The 21,507-nt window shown below is 28.5% G+C and overlaps 1 protein-coding gene across 1 annotated transcript in view; it reads left to right on the top strand.

Moving 5' to 3' along the window:
- The window catches only part of LOC100206281 (adenylate kinase 7), a 72,939-nt gene that overhangs the window by 24,352 nt on the left and 27,080 nt on the right, over positions 1-21,507 (top strand). Inside the window, exons 6-11 of the mRNA XM_065804714.1 lie at positions 5,166-5,243; positions 5,360-5,446; positions 5,528-5,590; positions 6,535-6,663; positions 17,479-17,590; positions 20,263-20,333. Coding sequence (XP_065660786.1) covers positions 5,166-5,243; positions 5,360-5,446; positions 5,528-5,590; positions 6,535-6,663; positions 17,479-17,590; positions 20,263-20,333 — 540 coding nt within the window. The remainder of the gene's footprint in view (positions 1-5,165; positions 5,244-5,359; positions 5,447-5,527; positions 5,591-6,534; positions 6,664-17,478; positions 17,591-20,262; positions 20,334-21,507) is intronic.

Consider the following 21,507-nt stretch of genomic DNA (forward strand, 5'->3'; position numbering starts at 1 on the left):
AACTCAGTGGTTTTAATATAAGAATTAAGAATTAAGGGGGTTTAGTATATAACACATTAACAACGCTATTACAATAACAAAACATTTAACAGATTCTTTTGATTTTTTCTTCACTTTATTCATTTTTAATCAAAATTGTGGAATTTTGTTTTATTCACTATCAAGATCTATATTTTCCAAACTGAAGTATGACGTTATACTTACTGTTTCCTATACTAAATTTCAGGACTCCAATTTTTTTGCTTAAATTTCATTAAAAGAGTTGTTTAAACATCAGTTTAAACAACACAAACATCAACTCACAACTTTGCCAGTTACTATTTAATTATGAAGAAAATTTGTTTTGATATTCAAAACAAACTTTCTTCATAATTAAATAGTAACTGGCAAAGGTGGGATTTGAATCTGCAATTCTGCTGCTACAGGCAATCAGATCACAATAATAGCACCACGCTATACAACTGAATTTTTGTTTTGTTTTTAAAAGAAAACAGAAAAAGTGAAAAACAACAACTTTATACTTTAACATTAACTACAAATAACGCATCCATCATCAACAGAAAATTTGTTGCACAAAGTACATGGCATTTTAAAAGTGTAATCTGTCTGAAAAAAAAAACTATATATATAACCCCTAACTGGTTGTCAGAAAGTTTTTCCATATTTTGTTGACACAAAAAAAAAATTAAAATGCAAGACCGTAATTTTTTAAATTATTATTTGATAAACTGCCTGCCCCAACCAAACCCTCAGTCGATGTAGCAGCACTCCGTTGCGAGTCAGGCTATTTGTCAGTTGATGTAGCAGCACTCTGTTGCAAGTCAAGCTACAAGATAGTCGATGTAGCAACACTCCGCGCATGATTTACAGAAAAAAAAAAAAAAAAAAAACATTTTATTAAAAAAAATAAAAATAAAAACATTGTTTATATTTTTAAAAATATTCTGAATGTTTTTAAAAACATTCTGGTCAATTAAGTTTGCGTTTTTGTGGTTTTTTAAAAAAACGATTAGTTTGTAATTAAATTAATGGTTTTAACTTTCTGACAACATGAAAATGTTGGACGAAAGTCAAGAATAATTAAAAGTGACGTATTTGTTGGCATAAGAATCATTTTTACTCCCCTGTGCAACAATTTATATATATATATATATATATATATATATATATATATATATATATATATATATATATATATATATATATATATATATATAATATTTTAATAATATTTTATTTAGTATTTAATATTGGCTAATATTTTCAATCGTGGTTGAACAAATTTAATGCCGGCTTACGATCAAATAAATATCTTAAAAAACAAAAAATTTATAAGGCTTTAATGTGCGTTCCCGGAGTTGCAATAACGAACAAAATTGTTACAAAAATGAACATAGGCTGCGTCAGGTTGCATTAGCGAACCAATGTTTGGTAATTCTACTTTTGCATTGCTATACCAAATATCCATATGATCATCATTATAATCATCATCATCCAGATCAACATTAAAGAATAAGAATATAAATATACAATGTATTAATAAAAAAAACTTTTATTACAGCATAAATTTTTTTAATTGTTTTTACTAGCAGCATTTAAAAACTAATGTTTAGTGTAGCATCTAGAAACAGCATCTAAATGTGCACAAAATATATTAAAAAATTGTGACCTGTAACTATCTTGTTAGGGTGTGTCAATTTAATTTTTTTAAGAAAGAAATTGAGAAGTTACTAAAAGTTGCAGAATTTCTTGGAGAATCCAAATATGGCTTTAAAATTTGAATTAAATTTTTTTTTGCTTAGGTGATTTGACTTTTTATATTTCAATAAAATTGTGATCTGATTTCTGGTTTTTATTTAAACATTAATAAGCTTTTTTTCACTTTATTTGATAAATATCAGGGATATAAATGTTGATTAAAACTAATTTTGATATAAATATATTTTCTTTAAGAACTTGTATAAAGGTTAAAAGAAATATTTTGATTTTAAAGTTAGACTTTGAATTTAAATTTTAATATGTATATTAATTTATTATTAAAATATTTTTCATCTTATTTTAAATATAGTTTGACCTAACATTGCTTAATAAATTTACTTGTAATTTTAGAAAGACAGCAAGATAATTTTTAAAAAAAGCCGAATTGTTTCAATAAATATTATAAATTTAATCAAAACATTTATGTCAACCTTTCTTGCCTCTTGAGTTCGGACAAATACTTCTCTCTTTTTATAAGTGTACACTCTTTTTGAAGCTTCTGTAATTTTCTTTACGCAATGTTTAACAGATTGTCCATGGCATGGCCAAATTAGCACCTGCATAGAATTTGATAAAAACACATTGATTTCAAAACTTGTTAAGAGGTAGTTAAGACTGGTTCATAAACTGGTGACTCCCATGATTTCCAGTACTTCTAATATCTTATATAATAGCTATTCTTTTCAGTATATGAGCACAGCAATGTTTGTAGTATACACTCTCAAAACCAAGCGGATCTTTAAATAGATGGTGATACTATTTTAATGACATATTCTTTTTGAAATTTGAGTTGCTACAGCTGATAAAGTACATGTTTAGGACCTTCAATTCAAGAATGTTCAACTTTGATCTTAAACCAACAAAAAAATAAACACCCAAAATGTACTTGGTGATAGACCTTAAGTTTTCTAAATCTTTATCTTGAATTCCATGTTTAGAGATCCATATTCTACATATTCTGTTAGCAGTAGTTAAACATCTTGAATGTGAAACAGGCCCAATTTGTAATAAATGAAATTTTGATAAATAACACTTCTTATGGCACAAACACTTTATAGCTATAAAATGATCTGCAGACAAGTCATATATTATTTTATCATCGAGAGAAATAAGTGGAATACTAATTTTAATAGTTTCAAATACTGGATTTATACTAACTTGAGTGGCAAGACCAAGTGGCACATGCTGTAGCCAAAGCCAATACATCACTAGGCATGTTAAAAAAACATTCCTCTATTGGGATATTAACAGCTTTCATGTACTTCATACAACTTATATACAACCACAACTCAAGTTTTGCTCTGCCGTCTGGAACCCCTATTATTGGGGAAACATAGATGCTCTCAAATCAGAGCAAGTAAAAGCCACTAAGCTTGCACTTCATCTCAAGCCTTTAAGTTATCACCAAACACTAACCACAATAAACATTCAATTGCTTAAGGATTGAAGGTGTAGGGGTGACCTAATACAGTTTTTCAAACTATACCACGGCATTAACAAAGTTGAGCATTGTAAACCAAACTCACTAGCTTCAGCATTAAATGCATTAAGCAGAAGCAAACTGTTTACAAAGAGAATTCTTCCTCTGTAATCACATCGTACCTGACTGGAATATCCTTCCAAATTCCATTGTATCTGCTACGTCAGTTAACGCTTTTAAAAGTCAACTGGACTTATTTTTTCCAAAACTTTTAATTAAAAACAAAATTAATTGAAATTTATCATAGTGGTGCTTCCTTAGTTGCCCTGCTTGCAAATGCTTAAGCATTTGCTAAAAATTATATATATTATTATTATATCAAAAGGTTTATCAAGTTTTTCTTTAAAGTTTATTATTTAATTAGCCCCTTTTTTTCTTGGACAAGCTATTGCTGGAGCCTTGTTCCACAACGTTATTATTTTATCACAAATTGTTTTGTCAGTACTTTATTTAGGTGATGTAAATTCCAAATTTGTAATCGACCACTGGTGTAATAAAACTAGTAGTATATCTTTGGCCATCTCTTTTACAGGATAATTTCTTTTTTTTATGTCAACACAGCCCTCTCTTAATAGAATTCCTTATCTTATAACGTCTCTGTTGGTTGGTAATTCTGAAACTAGAAACTGTTTCCCTTTAACAAATGCAACACTAATTTGTGTACTAGTACTTATTCTGGTTTTAGGTGCCATTGTTCCTCCAAGTTATAAAATATTTAAAGAGAATTTATTATTATTTAGGAACAAAAAAAACATTTTTTTTTAATTTTATAAGAATGAAAGCAATTGATTAAAAGTTCTTAAATTTATACTTAACACTATGCAGTTAACAGTTATTTACTTATTGAGGCAATAAAAAAATAATTTCCTGACCATCATTAAGATAAAAAAAAAATTTTAGTAAACCTTTTTGAGAAATTAAAAGTTATTTTTTGTATTTATTACAAAATTTGTCTTAAAATTTTATACATATTGAGTTAAAGAAAATTTTTTATAAACTAAATGTAACTTTGTTTTGTTGTTTAAAAGTCTGTTTATTTTATGGACAATATTGTCCGGTAACCTTGTTATTCCATTTAAAAGAGGGCAAAACCCTTCATAAAAATACTTAATAAACTTTCATAAAAATACTTAGTTCATAAATATATTTTCATAAAAAAAGGCTAATCACCTAAGTAAATATTTTTCTGATTTAAAAAATTAAATCAGATTTGGATTCTCCATAAAATTTCACAACTTTTACTTATATCCCAAATTTTATTAAATTATTTTTTTTATAAAGTCTGAAATTGGCACACCCTATTGTTATGTCTAGATTTAAAAAGTTAAAAAAGAAGTCAAGAAAAAGTTTGAAAACTTAAAAAGAATAAAAAACTAATGGAAAAAACCTTCAATTATTACATGTACACTTTGCTGTACCAATCGCTAAATCACTTGATGATGTACTGCTGATAACTTGATGATGTACTGCTGATCATTTGAAGATGTACTGATGATCACTTGATGATGTACTGGTGATCACTTGATGATGTACTGGTGATCACTTGATGATGTACTGGTTATCACTTGAAAATGTACTGCTGATCACTTGATGATGTACTTATGATCACTTGATGATGCACTGATGATCACTGGTACACTCACTGTGCTTATCCCTAATCAGTTAGTTAAAAAAAATAATAAAAAAACAAGAAAATAAAATAAAGCCAAATAATAATAAGCGTAAACAATAAAAAAATAACAAAAGTCAATTGAAAAAAACAAAAACTTTTTAGTCAATAAATTTTTTAAAAATCAATACAATTTTAATAATTTAATATTTTACTTATTTTTTAATAATTTTCTAATTTTGACAAATTAAATCATCAAAATTAGGATCAGCTGTTTTTTATCATTTATATACTATATATTTTGTTGCTATATAATAGTCCATCTCAAAGAACCTGGGAAACAATAAAGTAGAATTTGTGAACATCGAAGATGCTTTACTTGAGAATAGCATTAGTGTAAGTTTATTGTGATTTAAGAATTTATAGTAATAGCTGGTTTTTGAAAAAAGTAATATGGATTATTAAATTTAATTCATGGATAAATTGAAAAATTTCACTTCTATTTTACATAGCAATTAGATTATGATTTGTTATCTGTAAATTTACATATGGATGCTACATTTGTTAAAGAAAATTTAAACTTTCCTTGGATTTCAGAGGTGACATTTTTTTATTAGTTTTTATTTTTATGAATTAATTTCTCTTGTCTTTGATTTATTTTTTATTTTTTCAAAAATTAGAGTGGTTTTATAGAAAACATTCAAAAGGTTATACAAGAGTTTAAAACAACTCGTGGTTTGCTGGTGAGTCATTTTTCCTGAAACAATTTTTATGACATTTTAACATCTGAATATTTACAGTGCTTTTTGATTTAGACATGATTTTAATTTACTTGCAAGAAAAATTTTTGTTAAAAATATCTTCAATACTAAAACATACAATTGTTTTATCAAATATATTAAAATATCATACTAAACATATAACTGTATATAAAAATGTTGTCAAACATAATAACAAAAATTATCAGTTCAAAAAATGCGGTATAACAAGCCAATGATCTTTTTTACATCAATTTAACAAGATTGTTTCAAAATTTTTGTAGGACTTAAATTGTGTTTATTTCTTGCTATTAACATGTTTATAACTGTTATTTGTGACTTGGTTACTTTACTGCTTTTATTTCTGTTTATCTTAACTTTTAGATCTTATCAAAATATTAAAATGTGACTAAATGTGGCTTTAAATGTGACTAAGCTATTTATTGTAAGCAATTTTCTGTAACCTTTTATAGGAAATTGTTAAACTAACATACAAATAAATAAAATGATTATGAAAAATAGCTAGATTGAGAAGGAAGTAGAAATAAAATTAAGTGTGAGCAACTATTTTTTTTACAACATTTTGCAGTATGATTTTTATATTCTTTTAATAAAACTAAATTAATGAAAAAAATGTAAATTGAACTTGTTGTTGACAATTAGTTGTTTTGTCGTGCAAAAAAAAAAAAAAGTTGTAGAAGATTAGTTGTAGAGAATTAGTTGTTTTGTCGTGCAAAAAAAAAAAATCTTTAGGAAATCTGGTTACTTTTTTATGATAATTATGCTTAATTATTCATAATTTATAACTTTAGCTTAAAAAAAAACAAAAAAAAAATTTAACATTTTACTATGTCTATATATTATGAAATATATTTTTTAACTATCTCATAATTTTTTTTCATAAACTGTTAAAGGTATTTTAATTCCAGCCTCTTCGTGTATGTATACTTGGTCCTCCAGCAGTAGGCAAAACAACAGTAGCAAAACAGCTATGTGAGCATTTCAAAATTCACCACATCAAGATTCAAGATGTTATAGAAGAAGCAATCAAAAATCTTGTATGTTTTATTTTTTGAAATTACTTTGTACATTACTTTTTTAGAATATTTAAAGCTAAAAAGGTTAGGCTAAAAAAATTTTAGAATATTTAAAGGTTAGGCTTTTTCTTTTCAGAGGGGTTGAGGGGGGCGAGGTTTTCAAAATTGCTATTTTTTTTTACTTTTGCTAATTTAAATTTAATTTTATATTTTTTTGTATTATTTTATTAACTATTTATTAAATTAATTAGAATAAGAAAATAATTATAATATAGTTAATTAACTAATTATTAAAAATATATAAAATAATTATAAAGATAATTTACTAATTATTAAAATAATTAGAACAAGACATTTGTTCTAATTATTATATTTGTATTTATTTATTTTTATTTATTCTAAATTAGTTTAAATGACAACCCATGAAAGTTTTTTAACCTTCTTAACTTTTTAAATGGGTAATCAGTTTTAAGCAAAATTTTCATAAATCTAAAATATTGATGAAAAATTTTAGATTTATAAAATTTTTTTAATTTGATTTATCCTCTAGAAGATAGATCAAATTTTTAAAAATGTTTTAAAAAAGAAATTAGTTTATTGAATTTAATAAATGTAAGTATCATATGATATCTGATAATCTGATATTACTAAAAACTTTTTCCAAATGGGGGAAAATTAGGAATTTTAAAAGCATTGATATCTTTAAAAGTAAAATTCCTTAGTATATAATGTTATGCATTTTTGAAAAGCTTAAAATATTTTAACAAACCTAATTGAATTTGTGATGAAGTTTTACGTAAAAGCTATATATTAAAGTAATGGAGCCTAATATATGGGCAATCAAGTAGCCAAAATTTTTTAGTTGAAAAAATTAATGTAGCCTTGCAGTTGGTTCATTATTTTGGGTATTGTAACAAAAAAAGGAAAATTGTAATATTAATAAGATATATTACATAATACCTTTAAAATACAAAACTTTTATAATTTTATTTTTGAAAATCTGAGTATGTCGTATAGCAATAGTAAGCAACCAAGGTTGATATTTGACCGGGGCCAGGTTTGATAAAATATAGCAGAGGCTGAGTTTGTGACAGGGGCTGCATAAACATCCTAAAATATATTTTTTTAATCCAAAATTCATGTTATATTTTGTATATGTATGCATATATGAACATCATTATGTTCGACATGATCATTATAATCATCATTACCATCATCATGATCATCATGATCATGGTCATTATGATCATCATGATCATGATCATCATGATCACGATAATAATTCTCATCATCATCATCATCATCATCATCATCATCATCATCATCATCATCATCATCATCATCATCATCATCATCATCATCATCATCATCATCATCATCATCATCATCATCATCATAATCAGGGTTTAGCCTTTCTTTTTTATGCTGTTTCTCTAATATAAACAATCTAAAGCATTATCTTTCCTTAACTAAAACTTATTCATACAATATGTAAAGCACTCTCTTTAAGTTTTCTTACTTCTACCACAACCATTTTCTCCTGAAGCTGCTACCTCTCTACATACTGATACCTAAATCACTTTTATCTTTTTTAACAAAGATTAAAGAAATTTTTCTTTTTCTAATCTTAGACAGATTAGAAAAAGAAAAATTCTTTTTCTAATCTGTCTAAGATTATGTCTCTTTTTCTTGTCTTGCTAGAGTCACACCATTCACCCATCTGATCATCTTCTCTTTTGGCAAATACTACACCATATAAATACTAAAGTTTATATAAATATAAAAGGATGTTGTATGCCAGCATCTAAATAAATAGCAAACATATATGTTTATATTCATAATATGTATGCATAAAGCGTATTTTGGAAGCTTTTATTCCTTCTGGAATGAAAGTTTGGAAGCTTTTATTTCTTCTCTTCATTTTTATGTCAAGCCTCATTGTACTTTACATTCTAGTTTTCACCATTTTGTGCAATTACTTTATTAAACATTAATCATTTTTTTCATCTTTTTTACAAGAACATTTCTCTTAAGAACAAATGCCCTTTTATTATTCTAAGAAGTTAATGTAAATATGTCCTGTCTGATGTTAAGCTTATCTATTCTCAGTTTACTAAATCTTGTAACTTATCTCAGATGTTAGGTTCTAGAGACTTTTGGTTAGTGTTCAACAATGTCATTTACTAAAGTAAGTTTAACATTTAATCTCTAATTCATAAGTCTGATCTTTTTACTTCTCCCCAGAATAAAGCAGAGTTTTTTGCAACAAAAATTTATTTATTTCTAACTGCAATATTAAAGTTATTCTTGATGGCCTACACTCTTCTTTATTTCAAGTAACTTTAAGGGTACCATGAGGCTCTATCTTGTCTCCTTTCTTATCTACAGTAACAATCTTTCTGACAACCTTACATCTAAAGTGACTCTATTTGCTGTCGACTCAACTTTATATTCTTTTCTTGACAAAAAATCTTCACTTTTTGATTGCTTAGAACAAGCAGCCGATTTTTAATTCAATCTCTCTTTTGTAACAAACTAAGGCTTGCAGTGGCTTATGAATTTAAATTCTGGACTTAAAATCCACAATCTTTGTTAGACAACAAAACATTTATTTACTGCAAAAAATATTGCAATATTATTGGCATTGACAAATAACAACTCTCTTACTCTCAGACAAAGTCTAAAAGCACATTGCAATTAGACCTGCTTTATCTGCCAAGCTTGATCCACTCTCTCATTGTTGTAAGGTTGCGTTTCTTTTTTTTTCTTACTACAAATACTATCATGGTCTATGCTCAAACGAGCTATTAACTCTATTATGATAAACAAAAACTCATTCTTGCCTGGCTTCTTATTCAACAAGTTGCATCCTTTTACTGTATCTGTCCCTTCATGCTATAAAAATTTTTGTTTATCCTTTTTTTTTCCTTGCACATCAAAAAAACCTTATAATTCTTACCCATCTTCATGTTTTCCTTTTTTATACAACCTACAACTTTTTAAGTCTTTAGTTAACTGTTTCCTTAGTAACTTATTCTCTATTTTAAAGTAACTCATAACTTAATAAATAAAAAAGTATTTAATAAGTAGTAAATGTAAGCAAATAATTATAATATATAAAGTATTATAAATTTTTTTCTAGCCCCAGCTATTAACCCCTACTAAATTTTATAATTTTGCCGGGGCCGGATCTAGTTTGCAAATTGTCTCATTTTTAGCCGGGACTGGGCTGTGACCATATATATATAGTAAATCAGTTTTTGCTGCAGTGTGTAGCAGCATTGCACTTAGGTTCACCACAGAAGGAAAGAATATTTTTTTAGTTGAGTGTGCAGTTACTTTTTTTACTACTTTGATCAGAATGGTATTTCGAATAGGTTAAATATGGTCTGTGTTGTAAATATTGGCAAGTTCTTTAAGTCCAATTAAATCTAAAATTTTCTCTCAACAGTCTAAAAAGGTATAGTGATAATTTCTTTTCATGTTATCTTTCCCTTGATTCTGTGTTTGAATAGAATAAAGCTATTTATAGCTGCAATGTCTATGAGATGGTGAAAGAGTGTTTTCCACCATTTATAAAATGGTTGTAGTGGTAAACTAAAAACAGTTTTCTGACCAAGATATTTTTATGTGCATAACGCATTACTCCTAAGTTCTTTTTCTAACCCACTATCTACCATTTTATATTTATAGAGCTTTTGTTTTGGAAGCTTTTGGTTTGTTATTGCTTATTGGTTTTGATTTTGTTTTCCTCTTTTTTTTGACAGGCATTTTTTACTTAATACAAAATTTTGTTGTCAGAGTAGTATTTTTATAATCAGAATTCACTTTTTTAAGATAATACACCTTGGTTGATTTCATCACTATATTATTACCATTCTAAAATCTAAAAAATAAATGACATTGTCTCAGGCTCAGTTTAAGTGAGTCATCATCATAACAAATCTGATGTATACATGTTATAAAATATTTAAACTTAAAATATTTTAACAAACCTAATTGAATTTGTGATGAAGTTTTACGTAAAAGCTATATATTAAAGTAATGGAGCCTAATATATGGGCAATCAAGTAGCCAAAATTTTTTAGTTGAAAAAATTAATGTAGCCTTGCAGTTGGTTCATTATTTTGGGTATTGTAACAAAAAAAGGAAAATTGTAATATTAATAAGATATATTACATAATACCTTTAAAATACAAAACTTTTATAATTTTATTTTTGAAAATCTGAGTATGTCGTATAGCAATAGTAAGCAACCAAGGTTGATATTTGAGTATGAGTCATCATCATAACAAATCTGATGTATACATGTTATAAACAAAATATATCAAAACTACTGAGTTTGTAAATTGTAACCACCACTGAGAAGTTTGTCCAACTTCTTTTCTTCTCCACTACTAATCAAACAGGAAAGTTCAAGTCACATTCATTATCTTTAATTTTTAATATATGATCCAAAACTTTATCAAAAGAAATACAACGTTTTTTTTGAGAAGTTTTTTTGGAAAAACTTACTTCAAGCTAAAATTTTGTTCGTCTATAACAGTTATTTATCTATAAAGTTATAGATGAATAACAGTTTTTGATCACCTAATCATTATATACAATTTGAAAAAAAAAGTACAGAAAAAGCTCTATTTATTACAAAATATAGTGAAAAGAAGTCATCAATTTCGTATTCTGTTTTATAGCTAACACAACTTTTTTTGGCAATTATGTTATTTTACTTGACACCTTATAACTTAAGGGGAACTATTTACTCTTAAGGGGTAAACAGATTGTATCTGTTGAATAGCCATACACACCTTCTTCATTTATTAGGTTGGCATAGATGTATTTATAATACATTGTTTCCAGTTTAGGATGTTGAATGCTGTATCTTCTTGACTCAATGTATGGGTTTTGTTTGTGTCTCTATTTTTATGACTAGGCAGCTCATTCTATTATCTCCTTATGAGGTAACAGCTCTAAAACTCAGTTTTATAGTTCTGAGGTCGGCTGGTAGTCAGGTTTTCCGAACTCTGTGGTAGCTCTCAGAGAGGCTGATTCCATCAACAGCTGTAAAATATCGGAGTACTAACAGTGCCATGTTGTGCATGGATGGTGTCCCTGTTTGTACTTTTGATGTGCATTGTCGAAGCCACATTTGGAACCTTTTGTTATGGATAAAGGTTTATTAATAGTAATTAGTCTATGCTTGGGTTGTTAAATAGTGTACTGAGTACTATCTGTGCTTTGAGTCAAGTTCTTTAACAAATTTAAAAATGATCAAAGTACCAAAAAGTATAAAACACAAAAACCCATCGCCACCACCAAGTTCTCTAAATCTATCATGCACTAATATTCGTGGTCTTCAAAGTAACTTTTCTTCTGTTGAGTCTTATCTCTTGCAAAGTTCACCAGACCTTCTTGCTCGTTGTGAGACTAATTTAAGTTCGGCTGTCTCATCCTGTGATCTCAGTGTTGATGGTTGTTCCAATAGTCAAATGCTTGACCTGGGCATTTACATTTGTAAGAATTCACCCATTTGTTGGAAACTAGGTTTGAATTCACAGACCATTCTTTATGTCCTGTCATTTAGCACTACTTCACTCTATTGCCTTTCCTTTTGTTCTATATCGCTCTCCTTCATCTCAAGACTGCACTCTTTTTTTATTTCTGATCAAATTGACCGAGCCCTCTCTCTTTATCCTTCAGCCAATATTGTTGTTGTTGATGACTTTAATACTCATCACACTGAATGGCTTGGCGTTAGTGTCAGTGACTCTGCCCAAGACCGAGAAGGCCACTACAGATGAGGATGCTACTTGCGATTATAACCCTCTCTCAACTCTACAACTCCGAAACAAGAACCTTGACGAACAAGGCCGCTGCGCGGAGAAACAAGTTGAGCACGGTACTACCAGGGGCGTGGTTTTGCCTTTCTCAATCTTTAACAAATAGTCAACTTTCCAACTTGCTTTCCAGACAATCTGAATTATTTACCTTCTCTACCCGACTTGTGTCTTGTTTCTGATCCTAGTCAGTGGTCAGTTTTTCCACATGCACCCTTAGGTGCTTCTGATCATGGTTCGATCTCTCTAAAACTATTATCTCATTCTTATTCAACATCAGAATCTCCCTATCATTGTACCTCTTATAACTATCTAAAAGCTGACTGGGACTCTTTCTGTGATTTTCTTCGTTATTGCCCTCGGGTAGAAAGGTTTTGTCTTCCTACTGACAAATGTGCTTCTTATGCAAGGGGCCATTCATAAAGTACGTACGCTTCTATGGGGGGAAGTATGCGGTTTGACTAAACCGATTTTGATCTCTCCTTAACTAGATTTTATTTTATTTTTTTTTTTTTAAAACATTGAATTTCATGTGTTTAACAAATTAGTATTGTGTTTTTTTTTTCTAACAATTTTTTTTAAATTTCTTTATAAATAATGAGGAGAGGAAAAAGAAATCGAGCGACAACCATTTCAAATAATATTTTTTATTTTTCGTTACGTAATTTGATTGGTAGTGAAATGAGAAGCAAAAAGATGTTAAATAAAAGTAAACTTATTTTGAATTCTTTTTTTTTTTTAAAAAAAAAAAAAAGAATTCAAAAAAAGTCTAGCCTCACTCTTCTCTGTGGTTTTCATCTCATTGAAAAAAAAAAAGTCTAGCCTCACTCTTCTCTGTGGTTTTCATCTCATTGTGCTGCTGCAATTTCCAATCTACTGATTTGTTAATGGTAGTAACTGATAGGTTTTATTGTGCATTAGACAGATGTGGAGAGGCCAAAGCTATCGCTCTCGACATTTATAAAGGTTTTGATAAAGTTTGGCATGCTGGTCTTCTCTATAAGCTTTTTTCTTACGGTGTATCAGGTAACATTTGTAAGATTATTGAATCCTTCCTTACCAATTGTAGTATAAAAGTTGTCCTTGATGGACAGCACTTTTCTTCATATCCTGTAATGTCAGGGGTTCCCTACGGTTCTATCCTTGGCCCTATACTCTTTTTAAATTTACATTAACAATCTTCCAGAAGTTCTCACATCTAAGGTGGCATTGTTTGCTGGTGATACTACCATTTATTCTTATCTTGATAAGAAGCCAACACTCTCTAATTGCTTAAAGGGGGTATTTGAGCTTGAAAAGGATCTTACTTCTGCTACAGCATTGGGTTCTCAGTGACTGGTGAATTCAGATAAAACTCTAAAATTTTTTTCAGCTAATCATTATCACAACTTAGACCCTCCTATATTTATGAACGGTAATGTACTCAATGAGTCATCTACACTTCATCTTCTAGGATTAACTCTTACTTCTGATCTTTCTTGGAAACCACACATCAAATCCATTGCAAAATTAGCATCGGCCAAGAGAGCATGTCTTTATTGTGCTCGCCAATTTCATACTAAGGATTCTATTTTTTATCTTTATAAATTTCAATCCGATTTATTTTTTTGTTGTCTGCATGTAATAAACAAATTCAGACAACTGTAGATGTGTGACTATGGGATGAAAAAAATACTTAAAAGTAAAGAAAAAAAAAATTGTAATAAAAATAATAATAGTTTTTTTATTTATGTAGAAATTTCAAAAAAACTTCAAATTAACAGCTTTAACATCTTCAAATTGTTTCATTTATTAACAATTCATTTTGTAAAGAAAAGCAGTCTCATTAAATTACTAATTGTTAGTTTATGTAAGCTTTGATTACGGCCTCTTGGTATCCAGTAAAAATTATTTATAGGTAAATATTCCAATATACTTTATGAATATCTCTTTTTATTTTATATTATTTTATCCCATTCGCTTTCTCTCCTCAACTTTTTTATGATGTCAACCCAAATTTTTTTAACAGTAAAGCTTTGATCTTTGTATACTTGTTTCATTTTGTATAATCTTTTCTATAATTAATATAATATATATATATATAAATAATTGGTAATGAACTAATAAACATAATAAATATAATGAACAGTTTCATTAAAATTTAATTTATGATGTTTTACTTTAAGGTTTTATTATAAATTGTTACAAACAATTCTTTGCTTGGTTGAGTGATTAATTTGCTTTTCCTGTGGTTATATATTTAATCAAAGTTAATTTAAATAACCTAATGTAGTTGTTCTTGCTGTTTCCATTTTATATTGTCAGATATTAACACAACTGAATCTGATTCTTGTCACCTTTTTTAACACCTGAATTATGTTTTCCTTTTTTTAACACATGAATGATGTTTTCTTTTTTTAACACCTAAATGATGCTTTCAGTAATTATTTTTTTTTCTCATTGATGGATTTTTTTTATTAATAGGTAATCATTTTTCACTTTCAAAATTTTAATAATTTGTTTTGTAATATATGGCTATGTTCCATATTGGAAATTATAGACAGAATTTTTGCATCATCAGCATTCGATTTAAAACTATTTTCATTTTTTGTGCTATATCGATTAATACCATTTTCCATTTATCAGTAAATCTATTGTTTTTTAATATTTATTTTCAAATATGCTTTAAACCAATAAAACTTTATATAAAATTTTCCTAAAACTTTCCTAAAACTTTCCTAAAACTTTTTTAAAACTTTTCTAAAACTTTATTTATACTTTCAATAACAACTTTTTATGTGCAACTGAATTAAATTTCTTAGCAAAATCCAAAAAGAGAAATATCTATTAAAAAATTGTTACAGAATACATACATATTTCATGTTGCAAGCATGTTCCAACAATTATTACTTTTAAAATGCAAGCTAACAAAGTTTGGTATAATTTAAGTTGTTATAATTTATAATACAAATACTTTTTTGTATTTAATTAATTTAATATTATAATTAATAGGTTATAGAAAAAAATCAAAAAATCAGTTGCATCAACTTCGATGATGTGTAAGGTATTTTTGTGGAAATATTGTATCTCTTTTTTTGCCGCAAGACTGCAAAAGGTAAGAACTGGGGCACTATTTATCATGTGGCTAATAGCGTAAGATCTGTAGGCTTGTAAAAGGTTGGGCTGAGTGTATCTGATTTGCTTAAGGCATTTGAGTAAAAATAGCACTGATTTTATAGTGTTGTGCACTTTTATCCATTGTGCATGCATGATTCCAAGGTATTGATAGTTGTATACAATATCAAGTTCAATTTTGTTGAGTATGGGAGATGGTAGAGCATGAGTGTTGGACCACAGAGCATTGATTCTAATAACTTTACATTTTGAGCTGTTGAGTTTTCATTCCATTAGCCACAGACCAATGTGCAACGCCATCAGCAATGGATTGAGGTAAATTGGCAGGAATTTTATTATAGATAATGTAGGTCAGGATGCCATCAGCATATTTTTCGAGAATGGTTTCAGTTGGGAGGTAGGTGTTATATTGGAAATAAAGAGAATGAACAGGAAGGATTGGGCTAAGAACACTACCCTGAAGTACTCCAGCTTGTATATATTTCCAATCAGTGGTTTGATTACTTGTTTTTACTCTTTGGCAACGATAAGATAAGTAAGCTGCGATCCAAGATGTGAGCCAGTTAGGTAGAACATTCACTAACTCCAGCAGCAACTTGTCATGATCAACGAGATCAAATGTTTTCGCAAAATCAAAGAATATTGCAAAAATTGATTTATTATTGTCTTTAGCATGACTCCAATCCTCTTTAACTTGAATAATAGCTTTCATTGTACTACGGCCTGGAAGGAAACTAAACTGTTTGTTTGAGACCCAGATGTGCTTGGTGTGATGGACAATGAATTTGGTGACAATGCATTCAAAAACTTTGCATAACACAGATGTAATAGCCATTGGATGATAGTCATTGGAAGATAGCGGGTTTGAGATTTTAGGAATTGGAGTTATGTTCGCTGATTTCCATTGATCAGGGAAGTAACTGTTTTCTATGAAGCAGTTAAATAAGATATAGAGTGATAGTGCAATTTCTAAGCGAGCACATTTTAGGTAAAATGTGCTCACTTAGAGAGATCATTAGGTCCTGATGATCTTGTCTTTAATTTACTGAGTTGGTTGAGAATGTTGTTAATGGTAAAAATGGGGGTAATAGGTAGGTCTGCTTGACGGTTGATGAAAAATGATTAGTTTGCTAATGTCTCAGAGATAGAATCAGTGATTTGTCCTTTATTGGCAAGGCCAACTTCTTGCCAAAAATTTGTTTTATATATATATTATCAGCCCTCGGAATTAGGAAAAATTATGTTAGCAATTTTCCTAATTTCGAGCTTAAACTGTCAAAAGAGACTATTACTACTATTAAGTTCAGCATTATTATATAGTTACATTCCACCATACTTCCTAATAGATCTATCTATAATAAATAAACAATCACCAGGAATATTTGTTGCCAAAATACCTAATCACCATATTTCACATTGTACAGTTAAGTGTGGTGTGTTGAATGGTGCATTTCATTTTAATTAACTATTTATTGAAATTATTATTTAGAAATGCATTTTTGTACCAGTCATAAATATTTTGTCCAATAAAATTTATAACTGCTCCTGTTGTAATTCTATTTGTAATTTTATTAAGTTTTTAAGCTACAAATTAAACAAAATGTATTTATTTAGAGTATTGTTTCCTTTATTTATTCCTTTATTAGTGTTAAATTTTTTGTTATTATAAGTATATAATTTTCATCAATAAAAAAAAACCATCAACATATAATTTTCATCAAGAATTTTTATTTAACTAAACAGATATCATCAATGAAAAAAGTTTTAGTTGAGTTTTGTATAAATTAAAATTTATAATTTATAAAATATATCGTTTTAAAAAAAAATTCATCGTTTATTTCAGTTTGTTTATCAATAAGTAGCTAAATTAAACTTTTTTTTTTTAAAGAAAACAATTGCTGCAAGAGCTGATAAAAATGAAGATGAAACAGATGATTTGCATGCGCAAGATGCTGAAAAGCTATTAAGTGACATAAACGAGTGTAAAGCTAAGAACAATGGTAAGTTTGTAGTTGTTTAAAAAAAAAACATTAAATTTTAGATGCGTGTTAAAAGCTCGTTTTTAGTTGTAATTACAGCGTTTATTACAATTACAGCGTTTATTACAATTACAGCGTTTATTACAATTACAATAGATTTATTTATGTTGCCCCATAATAATATTTTTAAAAAAATGTTAAAGATTTGTTATAACATTTATGCATTTACATATGTTTAGATTGCACAGATATTATATTTAGTGTTGTATTCACAGTTATTTTGTTGCATTTACATATGTTATGTTTAGTTATTTTATTATTTTATGTATCGTTTTACATAAGTTATATTATGTTTTTTTATTAAACTAAATTATATTTGGTCAGTGTTGTATCCATTACTTTGGATTTCGTAATGATTACTTTGGCCATTACTTTTCACTGGAAAAGTAATAATTACTTTCTCCATTACTTTTTACTGGTGCAGTAATGATTACTTCTCCATTCAAACTTCTACTTTTGACATGTAATCATTACTTTCCCATTACTATTCCCTGAAAGATGTAGGAAAAAATTAGAACAATTTTAAAAGAATTTAAAAAGTGATGCATTATAATACATAATACATATAATATTCTATCATCTATGGCTGTGCCATGTAGTTAGAATAGGTATTTAATAAAAGTCTGTGTGTCTATGGACTGCTTGTGCGAAGCTGAAATCTGCGGTGCAGATGCATGAAGCAAAACATTGAAACTTATAAATTATAATAATTTGAGGTTTTTTAATTCTATCTTCCCATTTTGCTTCAGTAATAAAAGTTTTTCAAACAAATCATTGCTCAGTCTGTTTCTCCGCTTTGTCATAATTAATGAATTGTTGCTAAAAAGTCTTCCAACTGGAGCACTTGATGGCAGTGTGGTGTTGTATTTAAGAAAAACATGCTTGACTGCTTCATGACGGTGGAGCATGGCCAAAGTACGGTCTGAATCCTGTAGAAAGCTGTTACATCACATTATATTTGGTTTGCTAACTTCAGAGAAAAAGAAATCATCTTCCTTATTTTCAGTTGGAACGTTCTGACCATGTTTGTCTTTTAGGGACTCTTTAAGGCTAATTTAGATTTTGGATGTGAAACTGTAGCCAGGAGAAATTCTGAATCATCAAATTCTGAAGATCTTCTTTTAGTCGTATATCTGATCTCTGCATTTTGGAGCTTTGTTCAAACTGACTGGATTGTTGGTACATACGCCAAGTAGCAATTGGCTTCACCTTGTAAAATTATAATAGCAGTTACTACACGTTCAAACAACATAACATTCCTTCAGAAAAGCCAAATTATTCTGCAAAAATACTGGAAGTTCTAATGCAGAGCAGACAATGTTCAGTTTTTGTTCAGCTTTAAGAATCTTCTTGACAGCTTCATAGTACAAATTCCATCACGTTACACAAGGTACATTGAACCAGAATTGAAGCAGATCATATTCTAAATCTGCAGCCTTTGTACTTCTACTCGTTAAGTTCCACAGAGCTGTTGCTTTTGCCATTGCTTGGTTGTGAATGCAGCATCAGTGGTTGACACCAGGTTTAAAGAATGTGTGCAGTATCTCGTGTGTGGGGGCAATGTAACATCAGTGTGATTTGTTAAGCTAAGAATTAAATCGGAAGCACTGTTAAAGCATGCAGTTGCCTCACGTAAATCTCCATCATCATTCTTTGATTCCGAATCTCCTATAAAAGTTTAAAACTGATACCCCAGGTGCCGAATCCTTGTTCTTCTCACCAACATCAACACTCTGGAAGATATGGAATGCTTTTATCATATTTAATGCATTATCCATTCATGTCTTCACAACTTTCTGTTCAACAGCATAACGTGCATGCCCTTGATGTATTGCTGATGCAATTACATCAAACAAATGTTTTCCTTTAAATTGCAAATAACCCAAAGCAACAGATTTTTGTTCCAAAGTGACAGGACTTATCCAGTGGCATGTCATTCCTAGAAAACTTCAGTTATGACTGCTCCAGATATCAGCAGTAGTACAGACATAATCAATACTACAGAAATGTTCCTTGATTGTGAAACACATTGTGTCATAATTGGACTTTATGCTTTCTGTCGACGTAACTCTAGATGGCACTGTTCCAGATGGACACAATCCAGTCACCAGCGCTTTGAACGAAAGACATTTGACAGTACGGAGAGGCTTCATTTCTACAACTATAAAATCCTGAATGAGTTTGTTAACTGTTTGTTGCAAAACATGTTTTGCTGTTGGTTTGCCGAAGTCTGTTAGACAACATTGTTTTGCTGGGTTGCTGATAGTACCTCTGCTTGAATCTTCTGTTTGTTTCCTTTTCAGATCAATTTCCAATTCAGACAACTTCATTAGATGTACAATCTACAATTAAAGGAAAACTGTCAATAATTTATCACAGGATTCCAAAAACAGGGGACAAAACAAAAGTGTTGGGTAATTTAATATCACCATTACTCATTCCAAAAAAAGTAACGATTACATTTTCCATTACTTGCCACAAACCAAGTAATCATTACTTTGCCATTACTTTGAATAAGGTAATCATTACTGTAATCATTACTTTAAGTAATCATTACTATACAACACTGAATTTGGTTTTATTTTTACATATATTATAGTATGTTAGTGTTGTTTTTAATTGATTTCTTGTAGGTCGCTTAGATGATGAATTCATTATAATGTTTTATAAAGAGAAGTTATCTTCGATGCCATGCCAAAATCAAGTTCTTATATTAATTATATTAATTTTATATAATAATGTTTACTTCTTTTCCATTTTTTATAACTATAAAACTTGTATTGTTTTAATGTGTTAGGTCATTTGGAAAATAATGGTGATTTTTTTGATAATAATTTTAAAGTGAAAAAATTCAGAAAAAGAAAATCATTTATTTATTTAAAATAGTTTCCATTTGAATTTATACACTTCTGTAATGTTCAACAAATTTTTTTATGCCATTTGAATAAAAGTCTGGCATTCTGGACTTGATGAAGCTTTTAAATTCATTTTTTGTCTTCACTTCACTTGCTTGCTCAAGAAGATGAGAAGATTCATAATCAAGTTTGTTAATTGTTTTTTAGCTAGACTTGTTTAGCTAAAAAATATTGTTGCATAAAATATTGTTGCATAAGATATTGTTGCATAAAATATTGTTGCATAAAATATTGTTGCATAAAATATTGTTGCATATATTGTTGCATAAAATATTGTTGCTTAAAATATTGTTGCATAAAATATTGTTGCATAAATTATTGTTGCATAAGTTATTGTTGCATAAAATATTGTTGGACTTTTTTTATTCTCATTTTTAGTAAGCATTTTTTTATGAAAAGTTTTTAATTCTTGACAGTAGGTGTCTCCAGTAGTTTTATAGCTGGGTTGCATAAAACTACTTTGATAACCTTTTTTGGATATAAACTTTACATTGGTACATGTTTTTGAACCTCATATTTGTCTAAACATTCAGCCTGTTCAGAGGCAACTATGATACAAGGTCCACTTCTCATCACAGGTTATTAATTGGTCTGAAAATAATTTAATTTAGTTTTGCTGAAGCAAAGAAGATAAAATTTCATGTCATCAAAATATATGCTTTTCATTTAATTCATAAAGTTAAGTTTTTCATTAAGTTCACTCCTTGTCTGTAAGGTGACATTTTCAGAATGGGATTAATTGAGCCATCATAAATCTGTGCAATCTGAAATAGTAATTAGTCCCATCATGCTTTGTGATAATACATGGTCCCATCATGCTTGATGATAATACATGGTTGTTTGTAATGAATTGCTTACACTTCATGTAAAAACTTTAAATCTAATCACTCAGGAAAAAATGTTTACATATAGATTTGCTATTAGTTATCATAAATATATATTTCTTTTTCTATTTTTTTAATT

This window comes from Hydra vulgaris, chromosome 09 (genome assembly GCF_038396675.1).
Source record: "Hydra vulgaris chromosome 09, alternate assembly HydraT2T_AEP".
Taxonomy (NCBI): Eukaryota; Metazoa; Cnidaria; class Hydrozoa; order Anthoathecata; family Hydridae; genus Hydra; species Hydra vulgaris.